We start from the raw sequence: 17,403 nt of genomic DNA, 5'->3' as shown, positions 1-17,403 counted from the left end.
AATTGAAATCGAATTTCCAATAAGAAAGGTTCTCCTGTTCCACACAATAAGGCTTTTTAAGTCAAACTTTTTTCCAAAGAGTTTCCCAGGTAAAACGAACGTAATTATAGTATTTGATTGTATCCGTCTTAGGTCTGGTCTCCAATTTATAAAACACACAAAATTGAATAAAAAGTTTATCGGGTTTTCGCGATATTCATCCCCCGAGCTGTTTCTGGCATTTGCAAAGCTACCGGAACAATAAGAGACGCTACATAATGTAATTAGACGAACGGAACTAATTTCTTAAAAGATTTTAGATTTCCCGTTAAGATAGGACAATGCGTAAAGAAACAACAACGGTTCAAAGACAGAAAAGAGTGAGAGAGAGGGAAAAAAACGAGATAATCCCCGTTCATTCGTCGTTCGCAATTTTTAGTTAATGTAAAACACTCGAAGGAATTAAATGGATTTCCGTAGGTTCGCTAATCCTTGTAATCCTGGTGTTTTGTCTTGCTGCTAATTCCCGAATAAAAATGTATTCGCCCCTTAATGCCGAGTCCATTAAAAATCGGATTAGATTTAATTCGTAAACTTTCACATTCCGCCATCTGTTCCGACGCTGCGAAATAATTAATTTTTAGTGCGACCGACGTTCGGAAATCAATTCGGCATAATTGCGGGAGCGGGTCGGATTTCCGCAACCCATTCACATAAACCGCACCGATAAGAATTGATGCGTGTGATTTTCTTACCGCCACGACATATTTTCTCTGTAGCTGGAAAATTTTTCTATCCACCGAAAAAACGAGCAATAGGTACGGTCTGTCCGTTCCTGATAGTGCAAATCCTCTAAATGGGACCGTTTCCAGGCACTCGTCCCCATGTTTCGCCCCCTCGATCTTTACGAGTACGGTCAATTTGAAACACTGAGATCGAATCATGAAACAAAAAGGGAAAACCTTTTCATGGTTTATTGTCGGAATGGGTGGCGGGGTTGATTCAAATGTTATTCTTTCGCAGAATCGAGAATGTCACGTGCAGATTCATATTATCAGCCGAGGGATGTGTGACCTAATGGTAAATTTACCGTTAAGTTTATCGTACTTTATTGTTTTTGTTGATTGAAATTTTACGTATTCGAAACTGAAATAGTAAAATGAATATTGAATATATTGTGTTGGGATTAGGTTAAGCTTAACAATATAAATGTACCATTCGATTTACATTATACGTCACTGTTTAATTTAATTCGATTACAACGTGCCATTCGTTATTCACATCATTTCGACTGTTCCTCCATCCGATCAAATTAATATTTAATAATTACCAAATTAAAATGGAAATCACTACTATTATTATATAATTCCAACTGTTACGATTTTTTATATACATATATTATTGACGACTCCACAATGATTATTAATAATTGATATTTGCAAATAACATGCATTTGTTATATTATAATTCCAGTTTTACTTGTGTATAAACTGAAACATTGATGATTATTTGACGTAAATTGACGGTTCACAAATTGTAAAAATAATTATCACAGTAACATTGGTATTATTAGATTTAACCCATTTACAAAAAAAATTGTATATTTTATTCTGTGTAAATTTTATAGTCATTTGCTTCAGAATTTAAAACAGATTTTTTAATTAAAATTTAATTGACTGTAAATATGCATTGTGCAATTTTTAAACTTAATTCCTTTAAATGTATATTTTATTTTTTTAAATTTATTCGAAATTTTTTTATTTTGAGGTAGCAATAAAAATTAAGAGACTCACAAAATAATAAATAATTTATGTTATTTTAAAAAAGATTTTATAAAAGTTGCAGAACAAAAAGTATCCGATAAATTAATCCGATCAGTTTTATTAATTATTTTCCTCTTCTAATCCTAATGATTAATAGGAAGAGCAGACAACAGTGAGGAGTTGAAATGTATATTATATAGTGTTTCATAAAGTGTTAGAAATGTTATTTGGAGTCGGGTTTAGGAGAGTGTCAGTACGGACACGGCAAAGGGTTATAACCAGGGACAGAACTGATTTATCACAACTTTAAGAAGAAATTGGATTTTTTTTACTTTCAGGCTTCTAGCACAGGCTGATGTCCATTTAGCCTTTTTACAATCAGGAGCAACGTATTGCCTGTAAGAAAAGGGCAAATTTTGTGATCCTGGACTTCCATATCGTGGATAACTCCAATAGTTGTTCATGGAAGTGGTTACGTTAGTAACTGGGGTGGCATCACTTTAACGTTGCATATAGAGTTAATCATTCTAATTAACAAAACTCTGAATACCCAAAGATATCATGGATTTATTCATTTTATTATTGTTCCATTTGCTTAAGGGTTTGACCCAGAATCTGTTCTTATGGACGACAATGCTAAATTTATGCTTTTTCGGGCTGTAATCGGGTATTTGCAAAAGCAATTTTGTAGGAATTTACAGGAATAATTAACTTCTCACCTTTGAAGAGCCAATGGAAGCAGTGAGTGAAGTATGTGAAGCAATATAAGACCTATAAAGTTCCAAATTTGGACTAAAATATTAAAGTATGTAAAGATGACAAATATTTCTTAGATGGGGTGACCTCGAAAAATAAATCCTAATGTTGATAAAAGTATCTGACGGATATTGGTGAGTAATCCAACAAAATCTTCAGGGCAAATTAACCAGAAAATATCCTAAGATCACAGTGTAGTACCAAAAATCAACAGTTAGACATGGTGGTGAAAATACTATAGTAGAGAATATACTGGTCCCATAATACGAATTGAAGACAAATGTATCGTATTTCCTGTGGAATTGTGTCGCAATCTTGTCAACTCGTTTAACAGGTATTGTTGAGAAGTTATAGTTATGCCACCAAATATTAAATAAATAAACTGTTTTTATTTCACTTTCAAAATGTCACCAGAGAAGATTTTTATCATAGTATTTTTAATATAAATTGCGTTGCAAAATTATGGAATATTTAGTAAAGTTTGTCAAAATATTGACTACTTTTTAAAATCTTTAAAATAAGCAACAGACCAAATAATAGCAAAAAGAAAATTGTGCAGTGACCATTGCTCTTTACAAATCGCTTAATGAATTAGTTTCTAATTTCTTTGAATGAGGAAAATATTAACTAATCCTAAATCACCAATACTGTCAAAAAATTCAGTCTCAGAATCAGATTTGTAGAGTTCGTACATATCTCTCTAATAACTTCCGAAGGAGCAATCAGTACTGTAATCCAGTATCTTCTAGCCAAGTTTCTAAACTTAATTAAAACTCTATTTGAAAATAAATGACTTCACAAACGGGATGCTACTTTTTTGTTTTCTTCAGTTATTTTCGCCATTCAAAATTTTAAAGCAGAAATATCATTCCACTTTTTTATACATATTGATCAAAGGATTGCAACTTTTATGTCATATTTGTAAGAAAAAAAGTACGATAGATAAATTTTAATTTAGAGATTATCTTGAAGACACGACATATTGAAGGTGTTGCCAAAATACGTTGTATGACAAAATCAAAATAAGTTATCAGATCAAAATTACACGTAATCCTCGCTCATGGCGCTATCGACAGCATATATTTTCATTCGAGTTGTTAAAAACTTGAATAGTTCAACTCTATATTTAATTTTATTATCCGTTTTTAAAAAATCTATTGCACTTTTTTTAGCTCCACTAACATTTTTTATTACTGGCAACATAAAATTTGTAACGAAATTTGTATACCATAATCAATAGACCAAATTACATTTTTCACCAAAACTGATATAAACCGTTTTTTCCATTTAACTAATAATGCTTTGTTGCATTCGATAAAAAATAAATATATTTACAATTGTATTGTTATTTTTTTGTATGTATATTTAATATAATACTGTATATTGTCCCACTTTGCATTTTGTAATTAATATCTTTTTTATATTAGTTATGTCTTAATTATTTGTAAATATCAATTCATCAAAATGAAATAAACCACATGGAATATTTTTAGAAAATTGTGAATAAACAGACTTAATATATTTCAGTTACCTCTTACCATTTCCTTCTTGTTTGGTAAAACTAAAACAGTTACAATAGAAAATTCTTGTGAATTTCTTCATTTTTGTTATATTTGTACGTATCTATATGTCTCATGAATTTAATTAATTAACTCCAAACCATTTTGTGCATATTACATACTAATTAGTAGTAATTAATAGTCGAATATTACAATATAATAATTATATTATAATACCATATGCAAATATAATATCGTCAATAGTAATTTAAGACGCATTATTATTCAAGACAGTTAATTAGAAACCATTGTTTTCGACATATTACCCCATAAATCCTAATAATCAGATCAAAATAATCAAGAACGACACATATACGGATCATAATTAAAAAAAAAAAAAAATAAACCGTATTTATTTGGCACAGATATGCGTGGTTACAGTTGGAAGGGATTCTTTGTATTAAAGACTTTGTTTCGCCTCAAACACAAAAAGCTCGCCAGTTTTAAAGTTCTACATCCGTTTAAATAAAATGAATGATGGTTCAAAGAAGTATTCGCTATTACTTCTTACGAAAAGAAAATCTTTTGTGCAATTTCACTGAGTAATGAGACATTTCCTTTTTATATATATTTTTTTCAGCATCGTTTTCTTCTAATATTCCATAAAGAATTTATAATATAATTGTTATAAAACACACAAAGAATTACTGTAACAAGCTCAATGTCAAGAATATTAAAGTAACAGACGTAAAATTGTATCAGAATCACGAAAGGAGGTGAGAAATAAAATTTAACAGACTAAACCCTTGCATTATTGAGACCCGTGCACGCTTTCCCGTCGTATTTCTATTTAGATTCATAACTGTGATATGCAAATTTGCACGTGATGCTGTAAGGACCCTCTAAAACGAGCACAATAGGGAAGAATTCTTAAAAATTTCATACAGAACGCGCATGAAACTTCCGAAGCTCTGTTTACATAACAATCGCCGTTAGTTAAGTCATATTTTGCAATTTTTCTTATAAAATAAAAGTGAAGTGCGATCGTGGCTAATAATTGCAAGAGAAATTTTTAAGTGTGGCAGTAAAAAATGTATAATTTTATCAGTTTTTTCTTCGTCACGTATGCATGGTTATTTAATTTTCGCACTTGAAAATACCATGCGGTTTCGCTTCAAAAAACAGGAGAAAAATTATATTTCGTTTAGCGAAATCCGACAAACTGAGTTATTGATCGTACGTGACAAATTAACTTCATCAATACTTATTATGTTTACAACAAACACATCTGCATCACTCCATTTACAATTTATAGTCAATTCGTTAGGTAAAAAAATATATAGATATATATATTTCTATTGAAAGTATTTGATACCCATTTTTCATTTTCATTTATTCATTTTTGTGGCTCAATAAAAGCTATTTTTTGTGGTTGCATGTACTAAAAATGTGTTATTGATGTGAAAAAATTTATGTGCTTCATAAAATATAGACACGTTTCTTAGCGTTGGAGAATCTGATATACTAAAAATTTATTTATACATTTTATTTATAAAGTATATAAAATAAAAAGAAGAAATTGAATGTTCTGAAATTTAAACTTACGACTCACCAATTTAGTAGTAATATTGTTTATTTTCAAATATTTTCAGAAACTGATAAAAATTTAACATATTATATTATATATACAGTGGTGGCCATTACTATTTATGGCTAATTAAATGCAATCAAATTATATATATATATATATATATATATATATATATATATATATATATATATATATTTTATTTTATTTAAAATAATTACGCTATATTCTTTTTACAGTTATTCATTTTATCACTAAATAAATGAATTTCTACTTCAATCAACAAAATAAATTATGTAGTTATTTATAATTAACTCTTTGCATAATATCCTATTTGTTTTATAATTTTGGCTCATCTCTCTTCTTGAATTGCTGTATAGAGTTCATTTAAATTTGGAAAATTTGTATGTAGAATTTGATTATGTAAGATTATATTTTTTCAAAGGTTGAAGTCTCATGACTGGGACGGGCAACACAAAACACCAATGCTTTAATATTTTAACCAATCCGTCACAATTTTGGGATCGTTTTCATGTTGAAACACATTTACTAATATAATAGTTTCATTTCTTCACTGTATGGCTGCAAATTGTTGTTTAACATAACAGAAGAATTAAAGAAAGCATCTTGTAGCCACACAACCACCATGTTTCACTTTTTGTTTGGTTTTGTTCTTGTAGGATGTATTTTATGAATCAAAGTTAAAGTAATCATTAAAAATGACTCGTCCCTGTTCTGTAGTCCAGTTAAAAAGCAAGTCAAAAATGTATTCTTACATTTTTAGTAGAAAAAAGGTTTTTCTTGTAGAACTGGGGTCGAACGATCTCTCATCCACTAACCATCTTCTAATATTCCTTAAACTTACTCAACTTTTTTGAACTCAGCCAAAATTTTTCGTGGCTCCCATTTGCACGATTTCTCTAAATTTTTTAATAATGCGGAAAACGATTGACTTATTTATCTATAAACTTTTAGCCATCTCTTTTTGTTTCTCTGTGTCTTGATACTGATGAATTATAATTTTTCTTACAATTTTACTTCGACCAATGATTACATAATTATAAAAGGACTGCCAGTAAATAATCGATTTAAATTCACAGAGGTCAATGAAAGACTTTAAAGTAGAAAGTTGTCATTTGTCCACTAAAAAATAAAAAAGTACGCAATTTTTTAAAGAATAAACTTAGATTAACTACACACAATAACAGAAAAGACAACATTATAAACATTATAGGTACTGGCATCCAATTCAAGTAGTACAACTCATACTTTTAATATATTTTAATAAGTTGCCATAATTTTGGCCACTACTGTATATAGCATATATTTTTCGGTAAACTAGGTAATGATATATTATTTATTATTAACATTAAAATATTAAAAAATCCAAGATGTAAAGCAAGTTATTAAAATTACTTAAATGTACGTTTCATTCAGCTTATACAATAAACAGTTAATTTCATAAATTACATTTATAATTTGTTTCAGGCATCAACGTTGGAAGTTTATTGCAAAAAATTAGAAGCTTATTGTCCCCTGCCTGAACAGGGAAAGCCAGGTCTTCCCGGCGTGAAAGGCGATAGAGGTCTCCCGGGCATTCCTGGACCCATGGGAGGACGAGGTAAGCTTTCCAATATGATTTATGCACTGCAACAAGTAGTTACGTAAATAAAACAGTTAATATTTTCAAATGCCAACTAACTGAAATGTTTACATTGAATTGTGACTAAAATTAAATGTACACATCTATACTTATAATAAATTTGACGAAGGCTTGTCCGGTCATCCCGGATTGCCGGGCGAGAAGGGTCAGAAGGGTGAGATAGGTCGTGACGGATTGGACGGCAGAGATGGTATTCCGGGCGAACCGGGACTGGACGGTTTGCCCGGAAGGAACGGACACGATGGGATACCCGGAAATGACGGGCTGCCTGGAATGAACGGAAAGCACGGAATCGATGGTAAGTGCTAATAAAATTGGGCGTTCGTGCTATTTCAAAATAATATTTAAGGACAAAAGGGAGAACAAGGCCCGCCAGGACCCCAAGGACCACCTGGATCTAAAGGTAAATCTATGGTGTGGGAAATATGTTTGGTATTGTGTTTTTAAAATTGTATAGGTATGACTGGGCCAAGGGGAAGACCTGGGAGACCTGGAAATCATGGAACGCCTGGAATTCCCGGAATAACCGCATACACAACACGGGATAACGCTACGAAACTACTTATACCGCCCTCCATTGCAGGTAAATTTATTTAATAATATGAAAAGTTTTTTTTTCTTATTTTATTATTTACTCTAATATAATTTTAGTAATGTTCTAATATTTTAAAAAAGCCTTAAATTGCCATAGAATATAGATTTATACTAATGAATGAAGGATTAGTCTTTTTTAACTTGTTTTCATGAAGCAAATTGTGTGGGAGTTTTAAGTTATACAATTTTTGTACAAGATATAAATTCAAATAAACAAATTAACTTAATCTAAAACGACTAGTAAAAAAATAAGAAAATTTTATTTTATTTTCATCACTTCAATTTTTTTGTTAACTCTTAAACCAATAATAATGTCCATGTTTCAAACTGAGTTAAAAATTTACTAATCCTGTGTTAAAAAATTTGAAAAAAGTGTTTTCGTTGCAAAAAATGTTTCGTATTTTTTATATACAGTACCAGTCATAAGTAAAGCAACAAATTTATTTTTAAGAAAAAAAATCTAAATACATTTATACAAAATTTATACATTTATACTTAAATTAGTACATGAAATTAAAAACAATATTTATACTAACCTTCTTTTGCGTATAAAGAGAATTCGAAATAATATTAATAGATTCAAACAATTCATTTGAGTTTTGAGCCTCAATGGGTAAAGCCTGAGCGGGCTTTACCCATTTTAAGATTTATCATAACCCATAGATTTTCTATAGGGTTTAAATCGGGAGTTTGGGATGGCCAATTAGTAAGATTTACATTATTGGAAGCAAAAAAGTCTGTTACAACTTTGGCTCTTTACTTCGAATCCTTATCGTGCTGGAAAATCGGCACCATACAATTGGTAAAGGTGTGTAAATATTGAAACCTATCGATTATTATATTTATTTTTACTAATAGTCTAAAACCAGAAAATGTGCCCCACACTAGATCAAATATTTTCTTGACTGGACGTCTAATCTATCGAATTCCTTTTGATGAAAATAAATTAAAATTACTTTTATCGGAAACAATATGGTTTTACATTTTTTTTTTCAGACCAGTTTAAGTGTTCCCGTACAAACTGGCGAGTTTAGCAGCTCTATTTTTTCTTGTAATGAAGGAGTTTTTGGCGGGCCTTCTTTCATGGACTGTATTTTGCCTTAGCCTACGTCTTATGGTACTGACAGACACCTCAAATGTGAATATTTAGTTTTAGGATCTTCGGCAGTTTTATTCGGGCCACTTGGATGCTCTTAGAACCCTATTGTTGGTTTTTCTTGCACGTCCAGGTTTAGGAAGTGTTGGTGTTAGAGACTCGAATTGTTCTTGATACAATAATTCGATTTAAATTTAATTTCGACTCTTTGATGTGTACTTGGGTATATAGTTTTTAAGATCATTCGTCAAATCTTGACTTGCAAGCATTTTTATCTAACTTAGTATTAACTAACTACTGTATGCATAAACTACTAAAGACAAATTAAAATGAAATCATTTATAACTGGGCTGCTTTACTGTTCAGTAAATAAAAAATGATAAAAACGGATTATATTTATATTCAAGTGTGTTATCAATCAAGTTATGACAAAAATATGATTCTTTGATAACATTCTATTTGCATATGTTTTTATTAAAAATGTGGTGTACTTTTGAGTGGTACTGTATATATTATTTTTTGTCTATTTTTTTATTTATCCACGAAAGCAGATAATTGATTCGTAATGCAATGAAATTTATTTTCCGAATGAGTAAGTGGTGCTAAAGATCTAAAAGTTTACTTTATACATCTTACATTTAAATAAATTTCTTCTTATAATAATAAAATATCGATGATTCTAGAAAATTTATTTTATATGGATATATATATATCAGACAGTAAGTAAGTGGTTAATACAAATGTGGGTTCTAATTGGCAATAAGCTTATTATACATGGCTGTTTATTCATTTTTATTTAAAGACTAAAAATATAATTATTTAATTATTTGTTGTTATGTATTGTTTATAATACATACATTTAATGATTAAATCTAATTCTAAAAAATAAATGTTCTGATGAAAATTTCTCTCCTACATTAATTCAAAAACATCATTTGTGGTTATCTTTTGTTCGTTTTGTTTTCGTTTCGTACATTTAAAATTCAATGGTGTTCATTTGACGTCTAAAATGTATTCGAATGTAATACCAAGAAAAATGTTCATTTTTCGTGTTCTCAAATAGAAATTTGATCAATATCCACCTTGCATAGAGACGTCACTGCCAGGTTTTGATATTTCCAATGCATAGTTATGTTTGGAGATATGAAAATTTATGTGAGCATCGATAATGGCCCCTATTCACGCAAGAAAATCTTTATGGTCACATTGATTACATTTATTGAGTTTTTGCAATCATAAATTTAATTATCCAAAGGATTGTTAACTCAAAATTGTTTATTATGCAAAAACAGAACTTTGTTAACTGAATTACGAAATCTCATACATCATCTTCGCTTTATAAAGTCTCGTATGAAGTTTTGTTGAGTGTATTTCAAGTTTTAATTAATAGTAGTAATAAGCAACTTTCAGAGCCATGTTCTTTGATTATTAAATAACTGTATTAAACTAATTTAACGATTAACAAGTTTGAAATTCATTATAACGTCTTATTGTACATAAACTCATTAGTGAGGGTCCTTACAAAGAGGAAAGAAACTGGAAACGGTACACTAACCCAATTTACTTTAGAACCATTTTCAGATTTTACAAAATTTATTAAAACTCCGTCCCTGGAACTTTAATAAAGATTGCAATCCGTGTATATCCCTTTATCAATGCCCACACATATTCACGTGAATGTGTTTGTTAAAGCTAAACCTGTTTTCGTCCATACTTATTAGGCTTTATGTCGGCTTTAGTAATTTGTGACTAATTGGCAAATAGCCTCTTCCTTAAACACTGTATAATGTTACAATTCAAATTAATTTTATAGATCCTATTCTTGTTTATGCCCCGTTGCACACATTTACTCAAATTCTCTATCGATTTTTACTTTACATAACGCCCTAACGTGTCGCGTAATGTAAATAACATTAAAATTGTTTTAGGGGTGCATTTAGGTCCCGTGGGTCCAATTATTGTCCAAGAGGGCGAAAATTTGCGTCTGCATTGTTCTGCCACCGGCACGCCAACCCCCAGGATTACGTGGCAACGTATTGATAACAAACCCATTAATCGAGGAGCATGGCAAGGTAAATATTCAAGATTATTAGCATTTCTGTCGGGATTAAGGTCGAGAGCTAAAGAGGTATTAATTAAATTATGAAATTGTAGCAACAAAGCTGCATTATAAACAGGGATTAAACAAATTTGGAAAGTGGTGTTTATTAATTATATTACGCACAGAATCTGTGATAAATTTTACTTATTTACTATGGGCAATTACTAAAATAAATTGTAATTTATAATATCTGGTGGAAAGAATGAATATTTAAAGAGTTTGACTGTAATAATTCGGTATTATAAAGAAAATTATTCTTTTAAATTATGACGATTTAATCTAATTTTTTAAATTAATTAAAATTAATTATTAAAAAAATTTAACAATTTAATCAATTTTTACATGTTCCTGAATAGAATGGAAAACAAGTTATCAAGTTTATTGTTTAGGTGAAAGTCTGCAGTAAAATTCATGTAAGATATTTGTAATTGACAATGAATAATAATTTAATTTTTTTCTACTATAAAATAGTGTCTAAAGATAAAGTCTATAATAGTCTTTAAAGATAAAGAACATAGCAATATTAAATAAACTTTATGAATGAAAGCCTGCTTTCATATACTAAATCAACAAAGCTGCATTTTAAACAGGGGTTGTACAAATTTCAAAAGTGGAATTTGTTTATTATATTACCCACAGAATCGTTTAGTAATTTACTTATTTAAAAGAGAAACATATGTTACATCATATGAGAATAGGTAAAAATTACTTTTATTCATTCGTAGGAAGAAAAATAATACTTTTTAAACTTACAAAGAACACACACACAATGAAATAGTTTAAGTGTAATAATTTGAGATTATAAACGTAAAATTGGTTTTCTTTCAATGGATGAAATTAAATCTAATTTTTCAAGAGACTATGCCTTTTTAAATTAAATAAAAAATTTCTATTTTAGTAATTATTTAATGACATTTTTCGGAATTAATCAATTTTAAAATATAATTTAATAAAATATATTTTTAAATCTCTATGAAATAAATGAAAAGAAAATGTGAATCAAAATATAAATAATGACGTTACAGTTAAGATCAAAAAATATGGAAATTCTATTTATTCTGTTGAAAAAAAATTAACTGATAAAAATCTATTTTCACACGTTTTGAATTATAAATTATAAGTTAAATAACTTATATATATATAGTAGTTGCTTCCGGAATTATTAAAATAAAATTGTTTTTCTTTTAAATGATGTTTATTTAATCTAATCTTTCAAGATATTTTTTTTTAAATTAAATAAAATGTTTTCTTGATAGTGGTTATTTATTTTTTTTTAATCAATAAATTTTAAAATATAATTTGACTCATATTTTTTCCATTTTCATAAATAATTGTTTGTTTATCGTTTAATTAATTAATTATAAAATTTGGAAATTATATTTGCCCCATTAAAGAAAATTTATGTGGTTTTAATTTTTTTTATATAAATATTTATGTATGATAAAATATATAAATAAAAATTTGATTATTGTGAATGAGATTATTTCATTCATACTCAACGACATATTGTTCCAAGATAATAAAAACAGTAATATTAAATAAATTTTATGAATGAAAGCTGGCTTTCACATTTTAAAATTTGAATAAAATTTTGAAATTATGTAAAAATTATTCACAAAATAGGTGTTTGTCATAATAGCTGCATAATTTCTAATTTTTTATGATTTTATTTATATTTTAATACAAACTTATATAACATTATTTTTCTTTAATTACTGCATGTAATAAAATTTACAAAATAATTTAATTTATTAACAAATATATGACTTTATTTTTTTATTAATTTATTTAAAAAAATTGACACTTCGTCCATCATTTTTCATTTATTAACTTAACAGGACAAAACCTGAAATATTATATAATAATAAAATTATATTTAATATAATATTAAAACAAATAATAATAATATTAAAATAAACATTTCGAATATTTTAATTTTTACAATTATGTAAAATTTGATATTTTTAATATCTTCCGGAATAATATTAAACATTAAAAATGAACAATGGAAATATTATATTTTATATTAAATATTTTTAATTTTTAGATATTATATAGGAGGTAATTATATTTTTCGTTACTATAATAATTCGAAAAACGAATCGAGTGTTTAAATAGCATATTTATATATTATATAAAATATATAATATAAAAATAAAATGAAATGGAATTAAATTGTCAAAATATTTTATTAATGACAATTTTATTGAAATTATCCAATTTCCACTATTGTTTTATTATATTTTTTTAATAAGTAAAATACTAAAATATCAAATATTTAATATTCAGTTAATATAATTTATGATATAAATTCGCAGAGCATTAATTCATTAATAATGTTATGCATTAAAATTAATTAAATACGTATATAAATACAAATTATAACAATACAATGAAATTTATGAAATATTATCATATGTATAGGACAGTTCTGTTAAGAATAAATGTATAAATTCCACGTATTTAAGTTATTATTTTAATTTTTGTCTGTTTCTTATTTCATTTTATATGGACCATTTACTAAACACAATTAGTGTTGAACAGTAATGAAACCATAAATTTTTAATGGGATTAATTGCACAAAAGATGAATAAAACCATCAAGAATTGTCACATTTAACTGTAAATTTCACAATAATTAATCACTAAATGATCAAAAACACCAAACATGAAAAGTGGGTTAAAATATATTTTATTAAAGACATCAACATCGCCGGTCCGACTCTCAATTTGACGAGAGTTAACCGCGACCACATCGGCACATATTTGTGTATTGCTGACAATGGAGTGCCACCGCAAGCCAACCAAACCTACGCTTTAGAAGTCCACTGTAAGTCAAATTTTATCTATGTAATCACCATTTAACCAACGTTTTCACTACAGTCCCGCCTTTGATCAGAATACGACATCAAATGGTGGAAGTCGTAAACGGATCCACGGCCGTTTTAGAATGTGAAACCGAAGGATTTCCTGAGCCGGTTAAGTGAGTTATCGATTTGCATGCTTTCCACGTAATGATATGGTGTAATTGTTTTAGATTTTGGGAGAGGTCAGATGGAATGCTCCTGGAGCATGGTGGTAAATACCGGATCGATAATTCCGAAACTGTGGGCTACAAATCAAAGATGCAATTGAATATTACACGGGTCAATGCCAATGATTTCCTATATCTGTACGCTTGTGTTAGCAAGAACTTACTACAGAGGACCAGAGGGGAAATCACCATTTACGGTAATCCATACGCGACTTTTTCAGTTTACGATTTAATCTTTTCCCGGTTTCCGTTTGCAGAGGTCGATTCGTACAAGAAGTCGAGGTCTCAGATGGGTTCAGATTTTGGGAAAGATCCGACGGTGTACGGGGTCTTACCGCCCGACCGAAAATCTCTGGAGGATCTCTGTGGTCCTCCAGTTCTGTGTCCCGAGTGTGAGAACAAGTGCAGCCCCGGCGGAGTGTCACTAATAGATCTGATCAGTCATTGGGAAGTCAGACAGTTGGACATCAACATGACGTTAATCGGACTTGGTAAAAGAACAACCGGTAAGTTGCATTGATTTGGAGGAAATTTACATTACTATACGCTTCCTGATTTAATTAATTAAACGGGACAAAACTGAATTCGAATAATGGCACGTTAATCCAAGTATAGATAACCATTCTCTCTGAGGATAATTAATTTCCCAATTAACTTTATATCAATTAATTAAAGTGCATTGAATTTCCCATTTAGTCAGAATCCGCCAATCGGAAAGAATGTAAATGGAAGTTCTAAGATGCGCCGGAAAATAATGAATGAGTTGCTAAATCGCCTGCGGATTTACTTTAGCGGATCGCATAGAAAACCAATTGAATTAAGAGCTACACGAACAAACATTTCAAACTTTAAGTGGTAATTAACTTTCGTAAGTTTATAGATATTTAAAATTATCTGGCTTAGTCTCTCTTTAACTGTTTTTTACAATTCAATTAATTCATAAAGGCAACTGGGAACAAGTTCATATACGAAATTTCTCATTAATTGTCACGCTTAGTTTGGCGTTGTTTTCAGGCCAACCGCAGCACTTTTATAAATTTCAGTTTTGCTTAACGAAACGTTCTTGAGTGAAACTAGACATTTAAGAAGACGAATTGTAAAAAATTTCAAATTGCTACCTTCTCTCTTGAAAAGTGAACTCTCTTAAAGTGAATATTTTTACATTTAATATAATAATACTGTAAATATAAAAAACATTTTTCTACATATGTTTGGGACATGATAAAGGTATTTTTTATATTTCATATTCTAATACTATAATTTTTAAAAATAAACTATGAAATTAGTCAACTGTTAAAAATTAAAAATTGAACATTATTTACGTATTTATTTTTATTGCGTAAAAATGTACACGACTTAAAGGTAAATCAATAATTAATTATTTTTCATCAAATTTATATATATACATAAGATTTAATACAATATATGTCCTCCATTGTTATCGTAAAGAACTTCCACCTCCAGTGGATGTCTTCTAAGAAGTTATTCAATTCTTCTTGGGATATATTAGCCAAATTATAGGTTGAAACTCTGGAAGAGTGTTAGGGTGAGGTTGATGGTTCAAAATCAGCTCTATTAGCATATCCTATTCTCAGGGTTCGAAAGACTCAATTCTCAACGTTTCGAGTTATTTTCGATAGCTGTTTGAAAATTTGATAGTCTGTATTCATTTGCGGTAGTTTTTCCCTTGGTCTATCACTTCTTTGTCTCTTCGAAATAGAGTCAGGTTGATAAAAATCGAGAATTATCACTTTGTGTAACATTAAGACAATTTCGATCTTACTGACACCAGATTCCAAGATTCGAATTGCTCTACTCTTTTCATTTGTAGTTAATTTACTACTGGGCATAATTGTCCGAACAAATTTTGACAATAATCACTTCTACTATTAATAATTAATACAATTAATTTTAAAGTAGCCCCATTTTAATTCATAAAAATTTAACGTCTATAACTTTTGGACACGGGTTTACTTGCATCTCTAAATCATTAATTTTAATATATTTTGTACCATTTGGCATTTTTTAAATTAGGCATCAATCGGTAATTAAGCGTAAAGAAAATAAGATAATTGAAACATTCTTTACGATTTCTCACTTTCTTCTTAAAGTTAACATGATTATAAATAAGCATATTTAAGTAACAAATGTTAAAAATCTGTTGCAGATTGTGTTTTATATGCCGTTGGCAAACCTGTATACAATAGTTTCACTGAGCACAATTACGGGTGTTGGATGCGTGAAACAATTTCTTCCAACGAAAAGAACTATGAGAAGTTCTGGGCCACTTACGAGGACTACCCACACAAATTATACGAGTTCGACAACAAAACGGTGTATAAAAACAATAAGCCATCAAAGTAAGTTCTGTTTCAAGAAAACCGGACAATTTTTCATCGAACATTTTTAGGGAGTACATGATTCCCAGTAAGTTTGAGGGCAGTACCCAAGTTATATACAACGGTTGCTTTTATTATAATGAACACGGAAAAAATAAAATTGTTAAATACAATTTGAGCTCAGAATCTAGCTCGTTTTTGGATATACCCTTCGATAACGTGCAGGACAAACTTTATTCTGGTCAATACAGCCACATGGACTTCAGTGTTGACGATAATGGTCTCTGGGTAATCTTTCCCATCCCCAACAGCAACAACACCGCCGTCATGAAGGTAAACGTTTATAATTTTTATTAAACATCCTCTCTCATCGCTGGCTCTCTTTCAGCTGGATGTTGATAAGATGATGCCTCAGAAGATTTGGAACGTCAGCATAGACCACCATAAGGTCGGCGAAATGTTCATAGTTTGTGGCGTTCTCTATGCTGTCGACAGTGTTTCTATTACCAACACCAAGATTAGATTTGCCCTGGATTTGTACAAGGATATTTTGCTCGATGTGAACCTTTCATTCTCAAACCCCTTCAGGAAGACCACCATGATTGGCTACAATCACAGGAATAAGGTAAAAAATATGAACGAGCAAATTATGAGATAAAATGATTATTGATTTCAGGAGCTGTACACTTGGGACAAGGGCAATCAACTGACGTACCCAGTGAGGTACCACGAAATCGGTTACAATTTGACTGGAAGGGAGGACAAAATGGAGAATATGGACAATCCGTCGCCTCAGATGCAAACTAGCTTTGAATTATATGTTTAATCTTATAAAATGTAACATCGGAATTAAAACTATTCTGTAAATATTTTGTGTGTGTAATATCCAATAACTAGGTTTGTAATTTCGAAATAAAATTACGTTTCTATATTTTGTTTGATTACCGAATTCGATGAATTTTGTTGTATGCCGTACCAGTTTATTTACTACC

The 17,403-nt window shown here is 29.5% G+C and overlaps 1 protein-coding gene across 1 annotated transcript in view; it reads left to right on the top strand.

Annotated features, from left to right (window-relative positions):
* Positions 1-17,340, top strand: part of LOC109608466 (uncharacterized) — a 64,963-nt gene extending 47,623 nt beyond the window's left edge. The window contains exons 2-14 of the mRNA XM_049970489.1: positions 7,074-7,206; positions 7,358-7,546; positions 7,598-7,651; positions 7,706-7,831; positions 10,867-11,010; positions 13,740-13,868; positions 13,922-14,021; positions 14,076-14,269; positions 14,330-14,578; positions 16,240-16,432; positions 16,483-16,744; positions 16,800-17,036; positions 17,088-17,340. Of these exons, the coding sequence (XP_049826446.1) occupies positions 7,074-7,206; positions 7,358-7,546; positions 7,598-7,651; positions 7,706-7,831; positions 10,867-11,010; positions 13,740-13,868; positions 13,922-14,021; positions 14,076-14,269; positions 14,330-14,578; positions 16,240-16,432; positions 16,483-16,744; positions 16,800-17,036; positions 17,088-17,237 (2,160 nt within the window). The 3' untranslated portion in view covers positions 17,238-17,340. The remainder of the gene's footprint in view (positions 1-7,073; positions 7,207-7,357; positions 7,547-7,597; positions 7,652-7,705; positions 7,832-10,866; positions 11,011-13,739; positions 13,869-13,921; positions 14,022-14,075; positions 14,270-14,329; positions 14,579-16,239; positions 16,433-16,482; positions 16,745-16,799; positions 17,037-17,087) is intronic.
* The last annotated feature ends 63 nt before the right edge of the window (positions 17,341-17,403 follow it).

Source organism: Aethina tumida, chromosome 1 (genome assembly GCF_024364675.1).
Source record: "Aethina tumida isolate Nest 87 chromosome 1, icAetTumi1.1, whole genome shotgun sequence".
NCBI classification, from domain to species: Eukaryota; Metazoa; Arthropoda; class Insecta; order Coleoptera; family Nitidulidae; genus Aethina; species Aethina tumida.
Note: the sequence above shows the minus strand (reverse complement) of the source record. Positions and strands in the feature narration are given on the sequence as shown.